The sequence below is a fragment of the Corythoichthys intestinalis genome, chromosome 16 (genome assembly GCF_030265065.1).
Source record: "Corythoichthys intestinalis isolate RoL2023-P3 chromosome 16, ASM3026506v1, whole genome shotgun sequence".
NCBI classification, from domain to species: Eukaryota; Metazoa; Chordata; class Actinopteri; order Syngnathiformes; family Syngnathidae; genus Corythoichthys; species Corythoichthys intestinalis.
This window is the reverse complement of record NC_080410.1, coordinates 49,024,229-49,045,941: the sequence shown is the minus strand read 5'-3', so window position 1 is coordinate 49,045,941 and position 21,713 is coordinate 49,024,229. Positions and strand designations below refer to the sequence as shown.

Sequence of the window (21,713 nt, the reverse complement as noted above, 5' to 3'; positions counted from 1 at the left end):
CAACTAAATTGCAATGTAGAACAAAAGTAGCCTATCTTATATCTATAATATTTCTCGCTCCCGCTTTCTCAGTTTCAGCCATTGTTATGTTATGTCCTATCTCTCTGCTCTCTCGATTACAACTGCGCTTGTCTGTGACGTTACTCCGGTGAGGAAGCGAATTTGGGTTCCTCGTCCCCCCTGCATAGAAATTAGATCTTGTGCCTGAACCCGACCCGAAATGTTAAGCATTCACGTTTCGGTGGGTTGGGTCGGGCCGCCGCGCCGAACTAATAAATTATTTAAAAAAAAAAAAAAAAATGCGCAGAGGGCTGTGGCACAGCCCTCTTTTTCTTCTTCTCCTCCCGTTATTTCGTTGTGTGAATGCTTTTATAATTCTCATAAAAATATGTAGACTATTTAAATATTGAGTAAACTTGCGTTTTTTTTTCTGCCAACTGAGAATTTGTCACGAAAGACACTTTTATTTATGCAGACAAAGGCAAATGTGATCCTTTCGAATCTTCTCTGTGTGTCTGTAAAACCATGTTTTTTTTTTGTTTTTTTTTAATTAAACTTTCCCAGCGTTATTTCGTTGTGTAAATGCTTCTATAAATTTCATAAAAATATGTAGACTATATGAGTAAACTTGCGTTTTTTTCCTGCCAACTGAGAATTCGTTACGAAAGACACTTTTATTTACGCACACAAAGGCAAATGTGATCCTTTTGAATCTTCTCCTCTGTGTGTCTGTAAAACCGTGTTTTTTTTTTTTTTTAATCAAACTTTCCCAGCGTTATTTCGTTGTGTAAATGCTTCTATAAATTTCATAAAAATATGTAGACTATTTAAATATTGAGTAAACTTGCGTTTTTGTCTGCCAACTGAGAATTTGTTAGGAAAGACACTTTTATTTATGCACACAAAGGCAAATGTGATCCTTTCGAATCTTCTCCTCTGTGTGTCTGCAAAACCGTGTTTTTTTATATTAAACTTTCCCAGCGTTATTTCGTTGTGTAAAGGCTTTTAGAACTCTTATAAAAATATGTAGACTATTTAAACAGTAAGAAAACTTGAAGAAATGAAAATAAATTGCTGCTGCTGCGTTTTTTTTTTCCGCATCACTCGGCTCGGGCATGCAAATCTATAGTTAATTGATCTGGCCGGTCGGGCTTCAATACCAACGGGCCGTGTCGGGTTGGGCTGGAATTTTTTAGGCCCGATCTAACCTCTATGGGCTTGCTTTGAATGTAAAGTAGCTCTCTCTACAGGTAAACATGAAAATAACAATACAAATAGGGAAACCAAATCCATTGCATCACCGGAATTGCGCAGGGAAGATTTTTGAACGTACTTATATATTTTAAAATGCGCTGAATCGATTCAGCGTGTTGCCCGCATCAAATTGAATCGTCCCTGCCCCGCATCGGGATGCATCGCCGCATCGATTATTGTTGACACCCTTAGTAATTGGAATATTTGGCTCCATGTAAACGTGGCTACTGAGTCATTTTTCAAGTGTCCCAGAAGTGCGTTTACCAAGGTTTCGTCAGCTGTGATATGTGTGTATCCGTTCGCCAAAACAGCCTGTTAGCACAGATAAGTACGCCTGCCCCTCTGCTATTGGATGCGTTCTTGACTTCAATGCAGAAGCACTGTGAAAATAGAGTAGGTCTTTATTTTCGACCCCCGCCCCTTGGCAGAAATTCACTCGAGACCTCCCACTTTGTCCAAAACGGCTGCCGCAGTCGCTCACTTTCCCTGAGAAATCTCCTCCCACATACACAATGAATGGGTTGTGGTGCACACGCAATGTTATATCCCGTGAAGGCATTCTGTTCTGTTCTAAAGGAGTGTTTGCATTCTTGCAGGTTGATCCAGAGACTGGCTCGAGTGTGGACCCACACTTTGTAGTGGAAGACATGCAGAACCACCAGGCCAATAATTCACAATCCAGCACTCCACTTCAACAAGCGCCCATTAGGTTTGTTTCTTATAGCTGTAAGCGTTTCCCATGATGACAATTATAATAATGATTCATGACGAGTTTTCCCTTTTGGTCTTTGTATTTCAAGAGCGAGCATGACCATACCTGCCGGAAACAGACTCACTCTGTACTTCCACGCAATCCTTTCAAAGGACTTTAAATTCGACAGCGAAAAAGATCACATCTTCATCAGAGCTGGACCTCCTCTATCAAAATGGGAGGAGAATTTATTGGAGCTTTATGCGACAAGGTAATTCTCCTGGATGTACGTTAGTGTGCTCTTCGATATAATTGCTGCTGCACGGGCCCTATTGTCTTCCTTGTTGGGGCCTGAGCACCAAGTGGTGCGAGAGCCTATTGCTCTGCAAATGGTTATTATGATTATTAATTTTTTTTTCAAGGGAAAATGGAAAATTTGGAGGCTTTAACATGCTCGAAAACTCAAAACCCAACAATTGCACACACATGTGGCTTGGCGTAAATTTCGATTAAAAAAAAAAAAAATGGCTCAATGGCGCCCACTTGAATTTGGAAAAGGCCTCTTTTTTGCTAAACTTGACACAATCAAACTGAGTGTAAATTGTTACCTCAATTTTATTGTTTTTTTTATTTTTATTTTTTACAGTGTAGTTAGTTATATGGACTAAATGATCCGTCAGCTTGTTGTCTCCTGTCGAGGCGCAGTGCATGACCGATCTGAGCCGTCAATACATTATGAAGTCTATGCTCTGGTTCACTTGCCATTACAGAACCTATGTTTTCTAAAATTTCTCGACTTTTTGTTTAGGAATCTTGGCGAGCATGGCTTTTTGGTGGAAGGCAAGGTGGAGACCCAAAAAATGAACAACGAGGCGGTGTCAATACCTTACAAATACGTTGTTCGAAAGAAGGGAAAAGAAACATTTGAGTTTATCTACAAAGAGAATTGTAACCAACACGAGACCAACAGATGTCTGTTTGTTAAATCTCACTTCTTGAATGAAGACGGTAGGAAAAACCAACACTTGTTTTGTAAACTGCTTTGGTTATTAATTGTCTTTTTTTTTTTTTTTTTTTTAGGGGATTGGCATCAATATGATGACTTTCTGTGTGTTGAGCCACCAAAGAGTACTATGGATCGCATCATGTCGGGCTTGGGATTGTCAAAATTTTGGTCCGACCAGAATAAAAAAATCATTCAAGGCCGAGATATTGCAGCGGATATAATGCTGGACACAATATTTGACCTTCTCAGGACTTGGAGTGACATCAACTTGAAAAGTTTTTTTAACCAACTCGATCAGTTCTTTGAGGTTTACGCAAATCCATCCACCTATGAGGCAGTCCATAAGAAATGGAACTATTACAATAAGAACAATGTACGTTCTGTTACTTATATAGCAAATCTGTCCTGGTGTATTGTAACCTAATAATAATAAGCCTCTTTATATTTCCCAGCTGTCTACGGTGCTAAAGAACTTCATGGTGAAATATGTAACTCCAAGGTTATGGGGTGATGGAAATGGAGGTGAACGTTTGTACATTAAAGATCGGCTGCGAGCGGCTGTCATCATGCTCCTTGTGTGCGTACGGTACAGCATCAAACTGGACTCTGTCCACTACTACCAACTGTGCGCTGAGCTGTGTTTACCCGAGCTTGACAGAGACGACTTCCTCCGATACTGGGAAGGTTTTTGTCATGATGCTGAACTTCTTCCAAGGTAAGTCAAGTGGACCTTCGAGAATTTGGTCCCCCCATCAAACGCAAGTTTACCGAAAAATGTGAATTGTTTGTGCGACGCTTGACCTGTAAAAAGTTTCGTTTGTGCTGCTATCGTTTTTGAGATATATTGGTACCTCTACTTATGAATGTCTCTTCAACGGGAAAGTATTGCCTTATGTTACAAAAGATACTTCAGGTTACGAAAGGCAAAAATACAGAATGGCTGGTACTCGCAGCTCCCAAAGTTTACTGAAAGTCACATAATTACAGTGTACCACAAAAGTGAGTACACCCCTCGCATTTCTGCAGATATTCAAGTATACTTTTTCATGGGACAACACTTGAAAAAATGACACTTTGACATAATGAAAAGTAGTCTGTGTGAAGCTTATATAATAGAGTTCATTTATTTTCCCCTCAAAATAACTCAAAATATAGACATTAATATCTACACTCACCGGCCACTTTATTAGGTACACCTGTCCAACTGCTCGTGAACACTTAATTTCTAATCAGCCAATCACATGGTGGCAACTCAGTGCATTTAGGCATGTAGACATGGTTTAAAGTGATCCTCTAACCTAAATACATGTAGGCTCTAATAAACCACAATTGTTCTCTTGAACTAAAATATGTTGTTAGAAACACATAAACTGTTAAATCAATGGCAATATTTTATAATATTTACTACATATTTTTAGCGTTAGTTGGCGCCATGGTTTGCGGGCTCGCAGTGATGACGTCATTGGTATCTTTCCCAATGTGTAGCGTGTTTAACAATTGCTTATTGCTGCCTAAACTCGCGAAGTAAAATGCCACAATGTGCTGCTTTTGGATGCAATTTCCAGTCAAATGGAAACAAGGGGAGTGAAGTGAGTGGTCAAGGTGGAATTATTAATTTTAGTGAATAAATGTGCATAAGTGGAAGCTTCTCCCCCTTTTTGGTCCCTGTATGCACGTACCCTACCCACCACGCGTTACAACTGGCGCCCGAACATTTTTCCCGGATCCTCAGTCAAGTAAGGGATCCATCTATTTTCTGGATCCGATGGTCCCACCGCGTCTGCAATATTGGTTTCGGATCTGTCCATTTTTTTGATTCGTCGGTCCCACAGCGGATTTTCGGATCAGTCTATTTTGTGGAATCGACGGCTGAGACATTGCCATGAGATCGGTCTAATTCCTGGATCTTCGAGTGAGTAAAAAACGCGGATTTGGATTACTATTGCAATCTTTTATGTTGACTATTCTTCGTGGGAGTTTTCCCCAAATTATACGAAATAATTAAAGCACTATGGCATGCTACAGTGACGACAGTGACTCCGACGTGGACTTCACAACAATGTTGGGAGCTTGTCAGGGAACGCGTGTTTGCTTACTGCTGAAGAGTGGTCAAGGTGGAAATATTTTTTGTGAATAAATGTGCATAGTGGAAGCTTCTCCCCTTTTTGGTACTTTTATACACGTATCCTAGCTACCACGCATTACAATGTACAAGACATGGATTACACAAGGTGTGCTCTTTGGCCTGTACTGTATGTAAAGCACACGACAGCTCTGGATGCTAACAATCTACATAATTATATTGGGATAAGTTTGAAAACGCAATATGCTTACCTTGAATATCTGCTAATAAAACCGGAGTTCCCAACAGCATACTCTCGCATCACCAGTTTTGCCCAACTTTTGTCTTATCAGGTATTTGCTGCTCGCATTTTCCCCTGAAGCTCGTCTTGTGAACGACCGACAGTGTTGTCCTGCTCTTCACTTTTCAGATCTGGTTCAAATAGGAAGGGTAGAACTGACGACATGTTGGGAAAGCTAACGAGTGACATGCTGGAATTTCGGCAACGTGACTGGTGACGTCACGCACTGCGACGTAACAAGAATGGCGACCTATCACTTAAAATAATTTTACAAACTTTATTAAAACAAAAACATTAAGATGGATTTTAATATCAAATTATTATAACTCATACTAACATTTATCTTTTAAGAATTACATGTCTTAAAAATAGAGGATCCCTTTAAGACAATCTCCTGCAATTCAAACCGAGCATCAGTATGGGGAAGAAAGATGATTTGAGTGACTTTGAACGTGGCATGGTTGATGGTGGCAGAAGGGCTGGTCTGAGTATTTCAGAAACTGCTGATCTACTGGGATTTTCACGCACAACCATCTCTGGAGTTTACAGAGAATGTTCCGAAAAAGAAAAAATATCCAGTGAGTGGCAGTTCTGTGGGCGGAAATGCCTTGTTGATGTCAGAGGTCAGAGGAGAATGGCCAGACGGGTTCGAGCTGTTAGAAAGGCAACAGTGACTCAAATAACCACCCGTTACAACCAAGGTAGGCAGAAGAGCATCTCTGAACGCACAGTACGTCGAACTTTGAGGCAGATGGGCTACAGCAGCAGAAGACCGCGCCGGGTGCCACTCCTTTCAGGTAAGAACAGGAAACTGAGGCTACAGTTTGCACAAGCTCATCGAAATTGGACAATAGAAGATTGGAAAAACGTTGCCCAGTTTGATGAGTCTCGATTTCTGCTGCGACATTCGGATGGTAGGGTCAGAATTTGGCGTCAACAACATGAAAGCATGGATCCATCCTGCCTTGTATCAACGGTTCAGGCTGGTGGTGGTGGTGTAATAGTGTGGGGAATATTCTCTTGGCACTCTTTGGGCCCTTTGGTACCAATTGAGCATTGTTGGAACGCCACAGTCTACCTGAGTATTGTTGCTGACCATGTCCATCCCTTTATGACCACAATGTACCCAACTTCTGATGGCTACTTTCAGCAGGATAATGCACCATGTCATAAAGCTGGAATCATCTCAGACTGGTTTCTTGAACATGACAATGAGTTCACTGTACTCAAATGGCCTCCACAGTCACCAGATCTCAGTCCAATAGAGCTCTTTGGGATGTGGTGGAACGGGAGATTGGAATCGTGAATGTGCAGCTGACAAATCTGCACCAACTGTGTGATGCCATCATGTCAATATGGACCAAACTCTCTGAGGAATGCTTCCAGCACCTTGTTGAATCTATGTCACGAAGAATTGAGGCAGTTCTGAAGGCAAAAGAGGGTCCAACCCGTTACTAGCATGGTGTACCTAATAAAGTGGCCGGTGAGTGTAAACCTCTGGCAACAAAAGTGAGTACACCACTAGGAAACTACGTACATCCCTAAATGTCCAAATTGAGTACTGCTTGTCATTTTCCCTCCAAAATGTCATGTGACCCGTTACAGGAGTGCTGTCAGCATTGCTGCAGAGATTGAAGGGGGGGGGTCAGACTGTTAGTGCTCAGACCATACATCAAATTGGTATGCATGGCTGTCACCCCAGGAGGAAGCCTCTTCTGAAGACAGCACACAAGAAAGCTCGCCCATAGGACATGGTTCCAGGAATCCATGTTGCCTTGTTGACATGTCTTCAGCAAACTGTTTGCTGGCTTTCTTGTGTACCGTCTTCAGAAGAGGCTTCCTCCTGGGGTGACAGCCATGCACACCAATTTGATGTAGAGTGCGGCGTATGGTCTGAGCACTAACAGGCTGACCCCCCGCCTCATCAATCTCTGCAGCAATGCTGACAGCACTCCTGTAACGAGTCATGTGACATTTTGGAGAGAAAATGACAAGCAGTACTTAGTTTGGACATTTAGGAATGTAGTTTCTAAGGGGTGTACTCACTTTTGTTGCCAGAGGTTTAAATATTAATGGCTATATTTGGAGGGATTTCGAGGGGAAAATAAATGAACTCTATTATGTAAGCTGCACACAGACTACTTTTCATTGTGTCAAAGTGTCATTGTATTAGAGTCGTCCCATGAAAATATAAACTTAAATATCTGCAGAAATGCGGGGGGTATACTCACTTTTGTGATACACTGTTATCATTTCAAGAATTTAGACAGGTTTAAGGTGAAGGATGTCCTAAGCGATTAATTGGTTATTATAACATTTGTCGATTAATTGCTGCACCTCAAACTATAACTGACTGCGGTTTTTATCTAGTTTGGTAATGGGTTTCTTGTGTCTTTTTTCTAGTCTGTCAAGTGACTTGTTGACTCTCATCAAATTTGTGAAACACCAAGGGAACCCCAATTGGATTGTGGCATTGCCGCTCTTGCACCTCCTTGACGGCAAAGACGCAAAGCCTTTCCAGGTGTTGACATCTAGGAATGGTCTGCAAGACCTTGGAAAGGTCACCAACAATAATGATAGGATGTAAGAACAATCTCAACTAATGTTATGTTTGTCTGTCTCACTTTGATTCTGTTCTAAAAATGACTGCTTTTGGTTTTGTCTTTCGCCATCAGGGCCATATTGCAGACGATGAAAACACATAGTCACTTAATGGAGTTGGATCCACTTTTAGTGCGATCTGGATTGAATCTGATGTCTCTCAATGAAATAAAGGACTACAGCATTAATGTGAATGTCCAGCTTTTGGACATACTTCGTGCTTTCGCTAAATCAGCACCAAAGGAAATCAGCTACACTACCTTTCAGGTATGTTTTGTTAAAGGTACTATATGGCATTTTTAGTGTTATTTAGATGGGGGCTTCGCCCATATAGTAAAATTTTGTTTTTGTCTTTAAATGGCGTTTCTTCGGTGCGTCGGTCATCTTTCAAATATCAAAACGACCGGAATTTTCGCGCGACACAGGATTTTTTCAAATATCCCCCCACCACTCCAAGAATTTTTTTCGTTCGCCCGTAAACGTTAATTTTTTGAAAAAACAAAAAAATTTGCAAAACACTACATGTCCTACAATTTCTGACCGAATCACATAACTTAACACATCAAAAATTCCAGGACGGTAAGGAGCATAAAAGTTGTATTCAGAATTTGGCAAAATTTTACGGTTCCCCCAAAACTTGCCTAAAACTGTCCCGTTTGTGAGCCATTTACGTCCAAATTTCCCATTCATTTTCAATGGCAGGAAAACATAAGTTCTTATGATTTTTGAATATTTACCAATACAGCCCATTGTCATTTTGTGACCTGATTTCAACGGGACGTGTCCTCCAAATGGATATGAACAGGATATGTCCCATTGTAATTTCTCAAGCAATTGCATTTTCGAGTTTAAAATACTTTTTTACTCCATGCATGCATGCATGCTTCCTTGCCCAAGCCCTGTTGAGTGCACAAAACCCTAACATCTTAACCATGGTTCCCGCGGGTTATTAAAGGTATTAAAAAAAGCATTGAATTTAGTTTTCCATTATTAAATTAGCTGTTGTAAGTCTGGAATTTTTTCACCGTGGTCTTAATTTTCCAGAACATCTCAGTGCAACCTAAATTATATCCGTGACGATTAAAAAAATTTTTTTTTTTTTTAAATCCATAACGAAGATGACGCATAGAATTTTTATGATGCACTGCACTACAAATCGAAATGCAACTCGTGCGTGCCAAACCACCACGCAAAACGGAGAATCCATCCACCTCTGCTTTGGGAACGCGTCCGTTTGTCGGTGGAACGAAAACCCTGCAGGCAGAAGTATTGTGGATTCTGAACACCAAAACAGATTTGAACACCAAATCAGACCAGCATTCATATACTTCAAATGAGTCCATTGGTGATCTGTTTTGGATATAACGTCATTTTTGGTCGGCATCGGCTGTCACAATGTTGGTCATATTGCGTTTTGTTCCAGAGGGAGTGTTCCCGATGTCGTAACTGTCTTTTGTAACGAATTTTCAGTTGGCAGAAAAAAAACAATGCACATTTTCTTAATGTTTAAATAGTCTACATATTTTTATGATCATTATAAATGCATTTACACAATGAAATAACGCTGGAAAAGTTTGTTAAACATAATATTGGTCAAATCGTGTTTTTTTCCGGAGGAAGCATTCCTGACTTCGTAACTGCAGCCAATTTAAGCTCATCAAGACTTTATAGAGGTAAAATCGGGCCTAAAAAATCCAGCCCGACCCGAACTGGTCCGCGGGTATTAAAGCCCGACCGGCGTTTTGTGTGATAACATTTGTGACGATGTCTGCATAAAAGCTTGTCTTTTATAACGAATTCTCAGTTGGCAGAAAAAAACCCGCACATTTTCTTCACGTTTAAATAGACTACATATTTTTATGATCATTATACATTTATTTACACAACGAAATAACACTGGAAAAGTTTGTTAAATATAAATAAACAGATGCGGTTTTGCGGACTCGCAGAGGGGAAGATTAAAATTTTAAGATTTTAAAATGATTGTTTTGAGTATGTGATAGGGGCTCAAGTACTTTAGGTTGCAGTTTATGGGTCATGCAAAGGCAGTGGACCTGCTTAAACATTTCGGTTTGCCTTTCGAATGAATGTGAATTTCGCCGTTTTAACTCGAGAGTTAGCCATGTCCACTGGGGTCTTGGCAGGTGCACTAGCGGCTAGCCTGTTACAGAAGATGGCTGGTCTGAGTCCTGTCCTCCTCCTCTTTTTGTCCATAATTATTGTGTGCGTGTGCGTGTTTTAAAAAATTCTGACAGACTTTATAATGTTACTTTAAATGTGTTTTAATTGTATCTTCAATATATGTGCATTCTTTTGTCAAACGCACTTAGTAATTGAGGTTAAATTTGATGTTCAGTGCTTTATTTATTTAATATGATTCATTATGATCTAAATAATGGGTGCGAGAAAAGTATTAATTTTCAGTTGAAATGGCATTAAATAAGGTCTTAAAAGTCTTGAATTTAGATTCATTTAACTGAGACTGCCCCAAAAAGCTATTTTTCTTCTCTTTAACCCTTTACACTCCATGCTGTACAATGGGGAACGCTGGTGTCCCCCCGTTTCTGTGGGCCATAACGTCTGTTGTACTCTTTATAAAGAAGTCATTTTTGGCCAGTGGTGTTGAAGAGCGTCCGGTCCTTAGCAGGCGAGTAGAAGCAGTGAATTACGTTGAGTCTGAAGATGAGTCCCCAGAAAGAGAGGACATGGATCCGGAGGAAGAGGATTTCATCAACAATCAAGCATGAAAATCTCTCACTTTTCGGCGAAATTTGCCGTTTTGAAGTCAAAAAGGGTGACCTCCGTGAATTGTGTAGATCCGAGGAGATAATTTTAAAGGGGGGTTCAGGAGATTTTTTTTTAATGTCGGACGCTTGGTATGCAAGCGGGGAAAGTGGCACAAAGCCAAAAAAGTGCACCAGAGTGGCCAAAACATTGACTTATTTCAACGTAACAAAGGAGGGTACACTGTTATCCTGTGTCTTCAATGCCAAGCTTGGCTGCACATGGGCAGTGAATGAACACCTAAATGGGCTGACCCAGTTTGTAAGTCCATCTAACTAACTAACTAACGACATGTTTTATTGAAGTTGCTAAGCCTATCGCGATATGGTAAATAATAATGAGGGCGGTAATTAGAGCAGGGCGGTAAACCGAAAATTTACCGTTACCGAAATTCTTCACGATTCCATTACCACTTTTGATGTACGTTTGGGGTCATTGTCCTGTTGGAACACCCAACTGCGCCCAAGACCCAATCTTCGGGCTGATGACGTTAGGTTATCTTGAGGAATTTGAAGGTAGTCCTCCTTCTTCATTATCCCATTTACTCTCTGTAAAGCACCAGTTCCATTGGTAGCAAAACAGCCCCACAGCATACTACCACCACCGTGCTTGACGGTAGGCATGGTGTACTTGGGGTGAAAAGCCTCACCTTTTCTCCTCCAAACGTATTGCTGGGCATTGTGGCCAAACAGCTCGATTTTTGTTTCGTCTGACCACAGAACTTTCCTCCAGATGGTCTTATCTTTGTCCATGTGATCAGCAGCAAACCTCAGTCGAGCCTTAAGGTGCCGCTTTTGGAGCTAGGGCTTCCTTCTTGCACGGCAGCCTCTCAGTCCATGGAGATGCAAAACACGCTTGACTGTGGACACTGACACCTGTATTCCAGCAGCCTCTAATTCTTGGCAGATCTGCTTTTTGGTGATTCTCGGTTGAATCTTCACCCTCCTGACCAATTTTCTCTCAGCAGCAGGTGATAGCTTGCGTTTTCTTCCTGATCGTGGCAGTGACAAAACAGTGCCATGCACTTTATACTTACAAACAATTGTTTGCACTATTGCTCTTGGGACCTGCAGCTGCTTTGAAATGGCTCCAAGTGACTTTCCTGACTTATTCAAGTCAATGATTCGCTTTTTCAGATCCATGCTGAGCTCCTTTGACTTTCCCATTGTAGCGTTTGTGGGCGTTTGCATCCAATGAGCCCTATTTAAATGGCCTCAGAGAAGTCACCAGCTGTAGTCACTCATAATCACTCACAAGAAGATAAGAGGCCACGCTATGAAGCTCATTTCACTGACACAACTTTCTAAGTCACCAAAATTGCTAATTCGTGTTGCTCTATGTATATTTTTGACCCAGCAGATTTGATCACTTTTTCTGTTAACCCATAATAAAGTCATAGAAGAACCAAACTTCATCAATGTTTTTTGTGTCAGTGACAAAGAAGCATCTGTTCCAGTCACTCTATCGGAGAAAAATCAGAGTTGTAGAAATAACTGGAATCTCAAGAGAGCCATGACATTATGTTCTTCACAAGTGTATGTCAACTTTTGACCACAACTGTATAACAGTCCACTTGGGCGAATTTATCGTCATTTGTTGTTATCGAGGTAAATCTGCTCAATTTACCGTTATACGTACTTAAGGCCATATCGCCCAGCCCTAGCGGTAATTCTCACGGCTGCGTTTTATGGTCGCATGCATACATTTGTGCGTGCGTGTACACGTGTGTTTTGATGGCATATGAGACTCAAGTTCCTTTCACAGAAGTTTATTGGTCATCAACACGCTGAACAAAGTTCAAACATACAAAATAAGGAAACACATCCACATTAAACACTGTAAACGTTAGCATTCCTACATTGAGGCTAATGGGGGAAAAAGACAACCTACTTTGGCCTGCTATAATTGGCAGTCTTCTCCAAAACGCCAACTTGCGGTTAAAAGGTGACACTTCAAACATGAAAAATTGCTGGTTAACAGCATTTGCAAACGAAAAAATGAAAAAAAAATTGATGACTGACACCACATGCAATGACAAAAAGAGCTTTTTTTGCGGAGTGTAAAGCTTCCTGTTAGCGGTCTCATTGGCAATGATTATAATTAAAGATGTCCCGATCGCTCGGCATTACGTCATTTTCAAAGTATTAGAATCGGCAAAAAAATATCGGACATGCCTTTTTTTAATATTAGGGCTGTCAAACGTTTAAATTTTTAATCGAGTTAATTCCAGCTTAAAAATTAATTAATCATAATTAATCGCATTTCAAACCATCTATAAAATATGCCATATATTTCTGTAAATTATTGTTGGAATGGAAAGATAAGACTGAAGTTGGATATATACATTTAACATACAGTACATAAGGACTGTATTTGTTAAGTATAACAATAAATCAACAAGATGGCATTAACATTATTAACATTCTGTTAAAGCGTTCCATCGATAAAGACTTGTAGTTCTTAAAAGAAAAATGTTAGTACAAGTTATAGAAATGTTATATTAGAACCCCTCTTCATGTTTACGTTTTAATAAAATTTGTAAAATTTTCAATCAAAAAATAAACTAGTAGCCCGCCATTGTTGATGTCAATAATTACTTACACAATGCTCATGGGTGCTGAAGCCTATAAAATCAGTCACACCCAAGCGCCAGCAGAGGGCGGCAAAACTCCATAAAACACAACAAGTGAGCGTTTCACTGTACTGTCATTTAAATCTGTCTGAGCGGGGCATCTGCGTTAATTGTTTCAAATATTTTAACGTGATTAATTAAAAAACTAACGCCCGTTAACGCGATAATTTTGACAGCCCTATTTGATATATATATATATATTAGAGCTGTCCCGACTAGTCGACATAGTCGACGTCATCGATGACGTAAATCCGTCGACGAGCAAAACATCACGTCGACGGTTAATGAAGGGTTAAAAAAATATATGCGTGGAAAGTTCAGAATGTGGGACGCTCTGCATGCAAGCGGGGAAAGCGGCACAAAGACAAAAAAGCGCACCAGAGTGTCCAAAACATTGACTTATTTCAAAGAAACAAAGGAGGGTACACTGTTTTGTCCTGTCTCTTCAATGCCAAGCTTGGCTGCACGTCGGCCGAGAATGAACACCTAAAGCGCCGTCAACCAGTTTGTAAGTCCATCTAACTAACTAACGACATGTTTTATTGAAGTTGCTAAGCCTGTCACGATATGCAATGAGTCCAATTATCGCACGGCAAATAAAAATGAGGCCGGTAATTTTCACGGCTGCCTTTTATCGCTGCGCACGTCCGTGCGTGCGTGCATACATTGGTGCGTGCGTGCTGATGGCTCCAGTTCCTTTCTCTTATCAACAAGCTGTATAATTAAAGTTCAGACATACAAAATAAGAAAACACATCCATATTAAACACGTTAGCACTGCTACACTGAGGTGAATGGGGGAAAAAGGCAACTTACTTTAGCCTGCTATAAAACATTGGCAGTTGTCTCGTGAAAGCAAACTTGCGGTTCAAACAAGAAAAATGACTGGTTAACAACATTTGCAAACGAAAAAATGACCCCAAAAAAATCTATTACTGACACTACTTGCAATTACAAAAAGTGCTTTTTTGCTGAGTGTAAAGCTGAAGTTAGCGGTTTAGCGAACGTACTTCCGGTAAACATTTCAAAATAAAAGCATGTCATGTTCTTCATATAAATAGCGATTTCTGGAGTTAATCCCACATACTTCAAAATTCAGATTCTACACTAAAAATACCTTTAAAATGACACTCTTTAGGAAAAATCTGATTGGCAATGAATAATTATAATTATCATAATACTATTATATATAGTACTATAATATTAATGCGAGGTGTTTTTTTAAGAATTGTTTTGAATCATGTTGGAAAGGAAGTCAGTGTTCTGAATCTGTTTACATGCCATTCTTTTGCACTAGTTAATTCTATCAGCATTTGAACTCGTTTATTTTTTGATTTATTATTGTTATTTACGTGTTTATTTGTACTTAAGTAAATAATTTACGTGTTCCAATATGTTTTTTGAATTGATAAGCGTCAACAAAAAATTTCATTGCTACATTAGTAAAAAAATTGTTTTCTTTTATTTATAAGATTAGTCGACTAATCGTAAAAATAGTCGGCTGACTAATCGGGAGAAAATTAGTCGTTTGGGACAGCCCTAATATATATATATATATATATATATATATATATATTTTTTTAAATGAATTGTTTTGTAATTGTATTTAACGTTACAGACAAAATGTCTTACACTCATCCAGTCTTTAGTTTTGGGTTATAATAGGGCTATCAAATTTATTGTGTTAACTGTGGTAATTAATTTTTTAAATTAATGACGTTAAAGTATTTAACGCAATTACCGCATGCGCTGCACGACCCACTCACACATTGTCACGTTCAATCTATAATGGCACCGTTTTATCTATATATATAGAAGTAAAAGACAGAGTAAAATGAGTAGAGTGAATTTTGGCAGTCTTTGGAGCAATTTTTTTAATTGGCTAAAGCCTTAAAACCCCTCTCTCAACAATTAGAAATATATATAGAAGTAAAAGACAGAGTAAAATGAGTAGAGTGAATTTTGGCAGTCTTTGGAGCAATTTTTTTAATTGGCTAAAGCCTTAAAACCCCTCTCTCAACAATTAGAAATATCGTGAGAAGCAATGTGGGGAAGAAAGGTGGTGGTTGATTTTATAAGATAAATAAATTGGTGCCACTATGCACAGTCATGGTTGCACTTCCCATCATGCATTTGGGCAGAATAGTTAAATGGCTACAGTATCATTTACTGAAAGCTCAACAAATACACTAGATGGCAATATTTAGTCACTATATGCAATGTCACATTTATCCTTTAAAAATTACAAGTCTTTCTATCCGTGGATCCCTCTGGCAGAAAGAATGTTAATAATGTAAATGCCATCTTGAGGATTTATTGTCATAATAAACAAATACAGTAATTACGTACTGTATGTTGAATGTATATATTCGTCCGAGTTTTATTCATTTTTTTCTTAATGCATTGCCAAAATGTATATAATTGGGAAAAATTATCGTGAATGATTGGAATTGAATCGGGAGCAAAAAAAAAAGCAGTCGGATCGGGAAATATCGGGATCGGCAGATACTTAAACAAAAACGATCAGGATCGGATCGGGAGCAAAAAAACATGATCGGAACAACCAAAATTATAATGCTACTCTATGTAGTAATATACTATAATATCAATGCTAAATATTTCTTTAAGAATTGTTTTGAATCATGTTGGAAAAGCGAAGTCAGGGTTCTCTTTTCTACCCCTGCCTTGTCGTCGTGATGTCATTTTGTCGAGGTAATTGTGAGAAAAATGGATTGTGATACAAAACATGGCGGATGCAAGATGGCGGCCACAGACGCGAACTTCATCTCACTGACTTCAAGTCAGCTCAGGAAAACTCATTTAGTTACCATGCGACAGTGCTGCCATCTAGTGTTGAATGAAAGAGCTACTGTTCCTCTACAGTGGCCAAAAATGACGTCTTCATAATGATTACAACGGATGTTATGGCCCTCAGAAATCAAGGGGGCACCAGCGTACCCCATTGTACAGCGCGGAGTCTAAAGGGTTAGTGTGAATGTCATAAAATAATCCCAATGTTGGCTTTCATTTTAGGATGTGTCGGGAATTCTTTCACACATACAGAAAAATCTAGAATTTAAATACAGGTAATTTTTATTGCTGTGTTTTTGTACTCCCTTATACTTTTGTTATTCATTTTGTATATTCAACTCAATTTTCTCTACTGAATCCTTGGTAGTTCCGTCAACAAGACCGATGCAAGATCATGCCTGGTTGCAGTGGTAAACCTATTTGAGAAGATTTGCAGTGGAGCCAAGACATTAGGTCATTCCAAGGATATTCCAGTATCATGCATGGAACTGGTCGCGTCCGTGTTTGACTTGGTGGCTCCACTTATGAATCAGGTATGCCAGTCGTCCAGCTTTCACCGAAGGTGGTTTCCAACGTAAGAAGAAAATGATTCCCTTTTAGGATGCTCAAGAGGGAGGACAACACGAGAGATCCCCTGCAGAACTCTCAGAGCCCATGCGCCTCATGAGAGGCTGGATGAGTTCACATTTCAAGGACAATTTACTATCCAGGAATTATTGGGGCAGCAAGATTGAGGCTACCGAGGAGATGAAAGTGAGTATAATACTGTTTTCAAATGAAATGGCTTGGACGACATCCGTCCGTCCGGGTTCGTGGGGGCAGCAGCTTCAGAAGGGAAGTCCAGACTTACCTCTCCCCAGCCACTTCAGCCAGCTCTTCTTGTACCCCTTTCCCACTGGCCAAAAAAACCATGTGAACCCACTAACAATTGGCTTTTGGTGGCAGTGGGAAAGGTGCAGCGACCCGCCGCAACCCGTGTCAATCAACCCGCCAAGCGACCCGCGTTAAAATCACCTCGGTTCTGATCGTCCTGCAGTGTGAAAGCAAAACCCCGGGTCAACAGTCAACACCCTAATCTACGTGGTGACGTAGGCTCTTACGTGATGTGCCATAACCAGTGTTGTCAGTAACGCGTTAGTAACGGGTTACTGTAATCTGATTACTTTTTTCAGAAACGAGTAATCTAACACGTTCATTTTTCTACACCAGTAATCTGATTAAAGTTAGTTTCCTTAGTCTCTGCGTTACTATTTTTTCATTGCCTCATAACGTATGTAGAATGAAGAATATTGTAGTCATGTACGAAGAGCATTTTGAATAGAAAATGCTAAAATAAAAGGTTCCCGGTACGTGTTTCCATGACAACCTCTTAGCTATTTCCTGTTTTGGTCTCGCATCACGTGTTGTTGGACTGAGGCGGGTGGACATTCGCGCCGAGTATTGAGACGTTGCGAGGGAATGTTGATCTGTGGATATCGATGAATGAAGGTGAGTATTTTGCCTTCATTCTGGAGGGTATCAGCAATAGGTTGGACCCCCTACATGCGCGGCCGTTTTGTAGCTTTGCCGTAGCAACGACGGGCAGTCTACGCTCCAAGTTGGCAAGCTTTGTTTACATCATATGCGTGTTGCACATTCATGCCGTGAGGTGATGTGTTCGTTTAGCATCTGTGGGATGTGTTGTAAGTACGACTGAGTGTAAAATGCTTAGTTGCCGCCACATTTTGTGGCCAAATTGACCGCGTGTGTGTTGAAAGGAGTACTTCTGAGTTGTTTATGTGCACGAGCATCTGCGCCCGCCACCACCTTTGTGTTTATTGCACTGTACAATCCACTTGTGTGTTGTTGATTATTGTGCCGTCAGTTTGCATTGTTTTACATTGGCATTGATATGCTGTTAACCATAACCCGAAATTCAGAAGTTTTGACATTAGACTTAATCTTAGAGTTAGCGGCGTTTAATTGGTCGGTGGAGTTAGTTTCAACAAATTCCAAGCAGTTTGTCAGATATTTGTTGGTTTCAGGGCTTTGGAGTGGCTAAGCTAGCGCAAAATTCTGATATTCCCCTTTAAATTCAATCATCGGAAAGTCAATTACATGTAATGACATTTTTCTGTTGTCATTCTTATGTTGAGGCGGCAAAGGGAGAAAAATGGGTAAAAAGTAACTGATTACTTTTAAAGTAACTTAGTTACTTTGATAATGAAGTAATCAGTAAAGTAACTAGATTACATTTTTGAGGCGTAATCAGTAATTAAATTACTTTTTCAAGTAATCTGTGACGACACTGGTCATAGCAACGTGCTAATCGCCTCCCATTTAACACGCCCCACAACCGTAGTTACGTCGATGCGTGTACGTCGATCAAACCAAAATTCACGTCGCCTATGTTGGCTCAGCACAAGCAGAGTGTTGATCCTTTGCTGCTTTTCGACCATTTTGAGGGCAGTAAAAAGCATGAAAACAGAGAACACAACTGGAATGGAGTCTTCCATGTTGCTCTGCATTGTTTACTTCCTTGAGCTGAAAGAATTTGGTCGCAGTTTTCGAAGCGCATCTTAGCGTGGTGACATCACGTACCCTTATGCACGGCTGAGGAGTTGTGGGTGGTTTAGACAGGTGAAAAAAAAAAAAGACACTGCTTTTTTTTTTTTTTGTCAATGGGAAAGATGCCAATTGCTAGTGGGTTGCATCGGCTTGGAAAAAATCTGTGTTGACACACTAGTTTCAGTGGGAAAGGGGCATTGGAGGATCCAAGATCTAGGCCAGCCGGGAGACAGTCTCGCCAGCATGTCCTGGGTCGGCCCCACTTTCTCCTCCCCGTGGGATGTGGCCGGACCTCACCTTGGAGGCACCCAGGCATCCTAATCAGAGGCCCGAACCACCTCATCTGGCTCATCTATTTGTGAATCGTTCTCGAATCTTCCACGGCCGAATCGCGAATAATCTTAGAATCGGAAATTTCGCACGCCTCTAGTCCTGATACAACACATGAAGACGATTATTGAGGGAGGGGTGTGCCTCCGTCCCTCCTTGGGCCTGTCTCCGGCTCCGCCTGCCTCTTCCGGGCTGTAGCGGCTGCCCTTCTGTTGGTGGGCCCAGTGGGATCTGGGGAGGGGCTTGCCCCCTGCTAGGGGGGTGGTTGTCCTAGTGTCCGGCGCGTGGTGTGGCGCCTGTTTGGGAATGCAGGGTGGGTGCCCGGGCGGCGGGGACGGCTGGGGTGGGTTGCAGGGAGGAGTCTGGGGCAAGAGTGGTTGGGGCCCTGGTACTTCTCTCGTCTTGCGGCCGATTGTTATACCAGGTGGAAACCCGCCTGTGGAATCCGGCCTCTTAACTCACGCACTCTCCACTTTTGTACTGTAAATATCGCTCACCTTTGGCACCTACACACTTATTCAGGTCTTCGGGGAGAGTCTGAATGGGGCCACACAGCCCCGGGCCGGCTCCTTTCATCTAAATATATCTCAAATATTTGGTGAATTATTGGTTTTCGCAGATGTGGAATCGCGTAATCGGCATCCACTTCAACAACAGGACGTGTCAAGAAGAGTGGAAGCGGAAATTATTGTTGGATTTTGAGGGCAAATACAAAAAGGTACAGTATATACAGCCTGTATATACGCACTCCCCGACAACAAAATATGCGCATCATCTGTTCGGTATGGTTTTAGGAAAAACCTATGGATCAAATTGACTTTTACCGCACAAAAATAGAGGAACTCGACCATTCTCTTCAGCATGTTGCACCTAGTATTGAGAAGTGTGCACTGGAGGCGGTTTCATCAGTATGCCAGGTATCTTTATGCTCTCTTCACTCATTATTGTTAGTCTTTTTAATGATTATTTTAATGTTAAGGAGAGTTATGGCTGTCTGGAAGTGAATCTGTCTAATATCCTCATCTAGAACAAGTCTGGGGAACATCTGTTTGAGAATTTCAAAATGACGAGCAAGTTTATGAAGCTCCTCTCAGCCATTGTCACCGGCTCCTGGCCGAAAGACCACCAAGGAAACTATGAACCTAGAGAAGAGGTGGTCCTTCAGCACCTTCTATCCTGGCCTGGTGCCAAATACATTTTCCAGCTCCATGGTAAAGGGTCGTTTGTACCCCTCCCCCCAGGAAATGTGAAATTTGGCTCCTAAATGTCAGTTCTTTGCCTTTTCAGGTGCACAGGAAAATCTTTCCGACAAACTAACCAGCGGTGCCAGAGAGAGAATAAGTTTCGCCATGTCGACATTGACAGAAATCAAAAATAAGTTTATGAAAGGAAACATCACATTGAAGCTGCTGAATATTCTTTTGGCGAGTCAAAATGCATTTTTACAACTGCTGAGGAGCGGTAAGTGCTTTTCACGAAATACTGCCGGAGACATGACAAGACGTACTATATTGTGTGTTGGTTAACCTTGTCTTCTCCAGGTCTCTCTGAGAATGAGCGACACCTGGATACTGGCAAAATGCAAAGGCTTCTGAAGTGTAGGGAAGATGAAGTCAAAGCTGTGTACCATGAGAAGCAGCAAGTGGACGCCCTTCTCAAAATGATCCGCCACCTCGACAAGCACATAGAGGGTACTGTTAGAAATTGAATGTTAAAAAAGGGCCACAGGACTCCAGTGAGGGTCAAGGGAAAACAATATTACTTACAGTGGGGCAAATAAGTATTTAGTCAACCACCTTTTATAAACATGAATAACATATTCTTTCACAGCACCCCTGCAATTCTGTCAGATAATGCTCAATTTCTGATGACTGCAATTACAAATGTTTTGGTAGTAATGTCTTCATTTATTTTGCTTGCAACACAAAAGAGAATGTAAAAACAAATCATAATCATTTTACTAGGGCTGTCAAAATGATCGCCTTCACGGGCGGTAATTAAATTTTTTAATTAATCGCGTTAAAATATTTGACGCAATTAATACACATGCCCCGCTCAAACAGATTAAAATGACAGCACAGTGCAATGTCCACTTGTAACTTGTGGTCCTCTGCTGGTGCTTGGGTGCGACTGATTTTATGGGCTTCAGCACCCATGAGCATTGTGTAATTATTGACATCAACAATGGCGGGCTACTAGTTTATCTTTTGATTGAAAATTGTACAAATTTTATTAAGACGAAAACATTAAGAGGTGTTTTAATATAAAATTATTATAACTTGTACAAACATTTATCTTTTAAGAACTACAAGTCTTTGTATCCATGGATCGCTTTAACAGAATATTAATAATGTTAATGCCATCTTGTTGATTTATTGTTATAATGAACAAATACAGTACTTAGGCAGGACACCTCAGTCGTTGAATATATATATCCATCTTGTGTCTTATCTTTCCATTCCAACAGTAATTTACAGAAAAATATGGCATATTTTATAGATGGTTTGAATTGCGATTAATTACGATTAATTAATTTTTAAGCTCTAATTAACTCGATTAAAAATTGTATTAGTTTGACAGCCCTACATTTTACATAAAACTCCAAAATTGGGCCGGGCTAAACTTAAACTAAAAATTAAATCAATAATATTTTGCACAAAATTCCAAAAATGATCATGTGATGCTTCTCTAATTT

The 21,713-nt window shown here is 40.4% G+C and overlaps 1 protein-coding gene across 7 annotated transcripts in view; it reads left to right on the top strand.

Moving 5' to 3' along the window:
* The window catches only part of LOC130931692 (E3 ubiquitin-protein ligase rnf213-alpha-like), a 148,551-nt gene that overhangs the window by 22,766 nt on the left and 104,072 nt on the right, over positions 1-21,713 (top strand). For all 7 annotated transcript variants that reach the window (XM_057860663.1, XM_057860659.1, XM_057860658.1 and 4 more), the window contains 15 exons: positions 1,851-1,963; positions 2,055-2,216; positions 2,754-2,953; positions 3,026-3,324; positions 3,404-3,666; positions 7,718-7,897; positions 7,990-8,182; positions 16,364-16,416; positions 16,509-16,674; positions 16,742-16,894; positions 19,638-19,736; positions 19,813-19,935; positions 20,046-20,229; positions 20,306-20,479; positions 20,560-20,709. In XM_057860663.1, the coding sequence (XP_057716646.1) occupies positions 1,851-1,963; positions 2,055-2,216; positions 2,754-2,953; positions 3,026-3,324; positions 3,404-3,666; positions 7,718-7,897; positions 7,990-8,182; positions 16,364-16,416; positions 16,509-16,674; positions 16,742-16,894; positions 19,638-19,736; positions 19,813-19,935; positions 20,046-20,229; positions 20,306-20,479; positions 20,560-20,709 (2,512 nt within the window). The remainder of the gene's footprint in view (positions 1-1,850; positions 1,964-2,054; positions 2,217-2,753; positions 2,954-3,025; positions 3,325-3,403; positions 3,667-7,717; positions 7,898-7,989; positions 8,183-16,363; positions 16,417-16,508; positions 16,675-16,741; positions 16,895-19,637; positions 19,737-19,812; positions 19,936-20,045; positions 20,230-20,305; positions 20,480-20,559; positions 20,710-21,713) is intronic.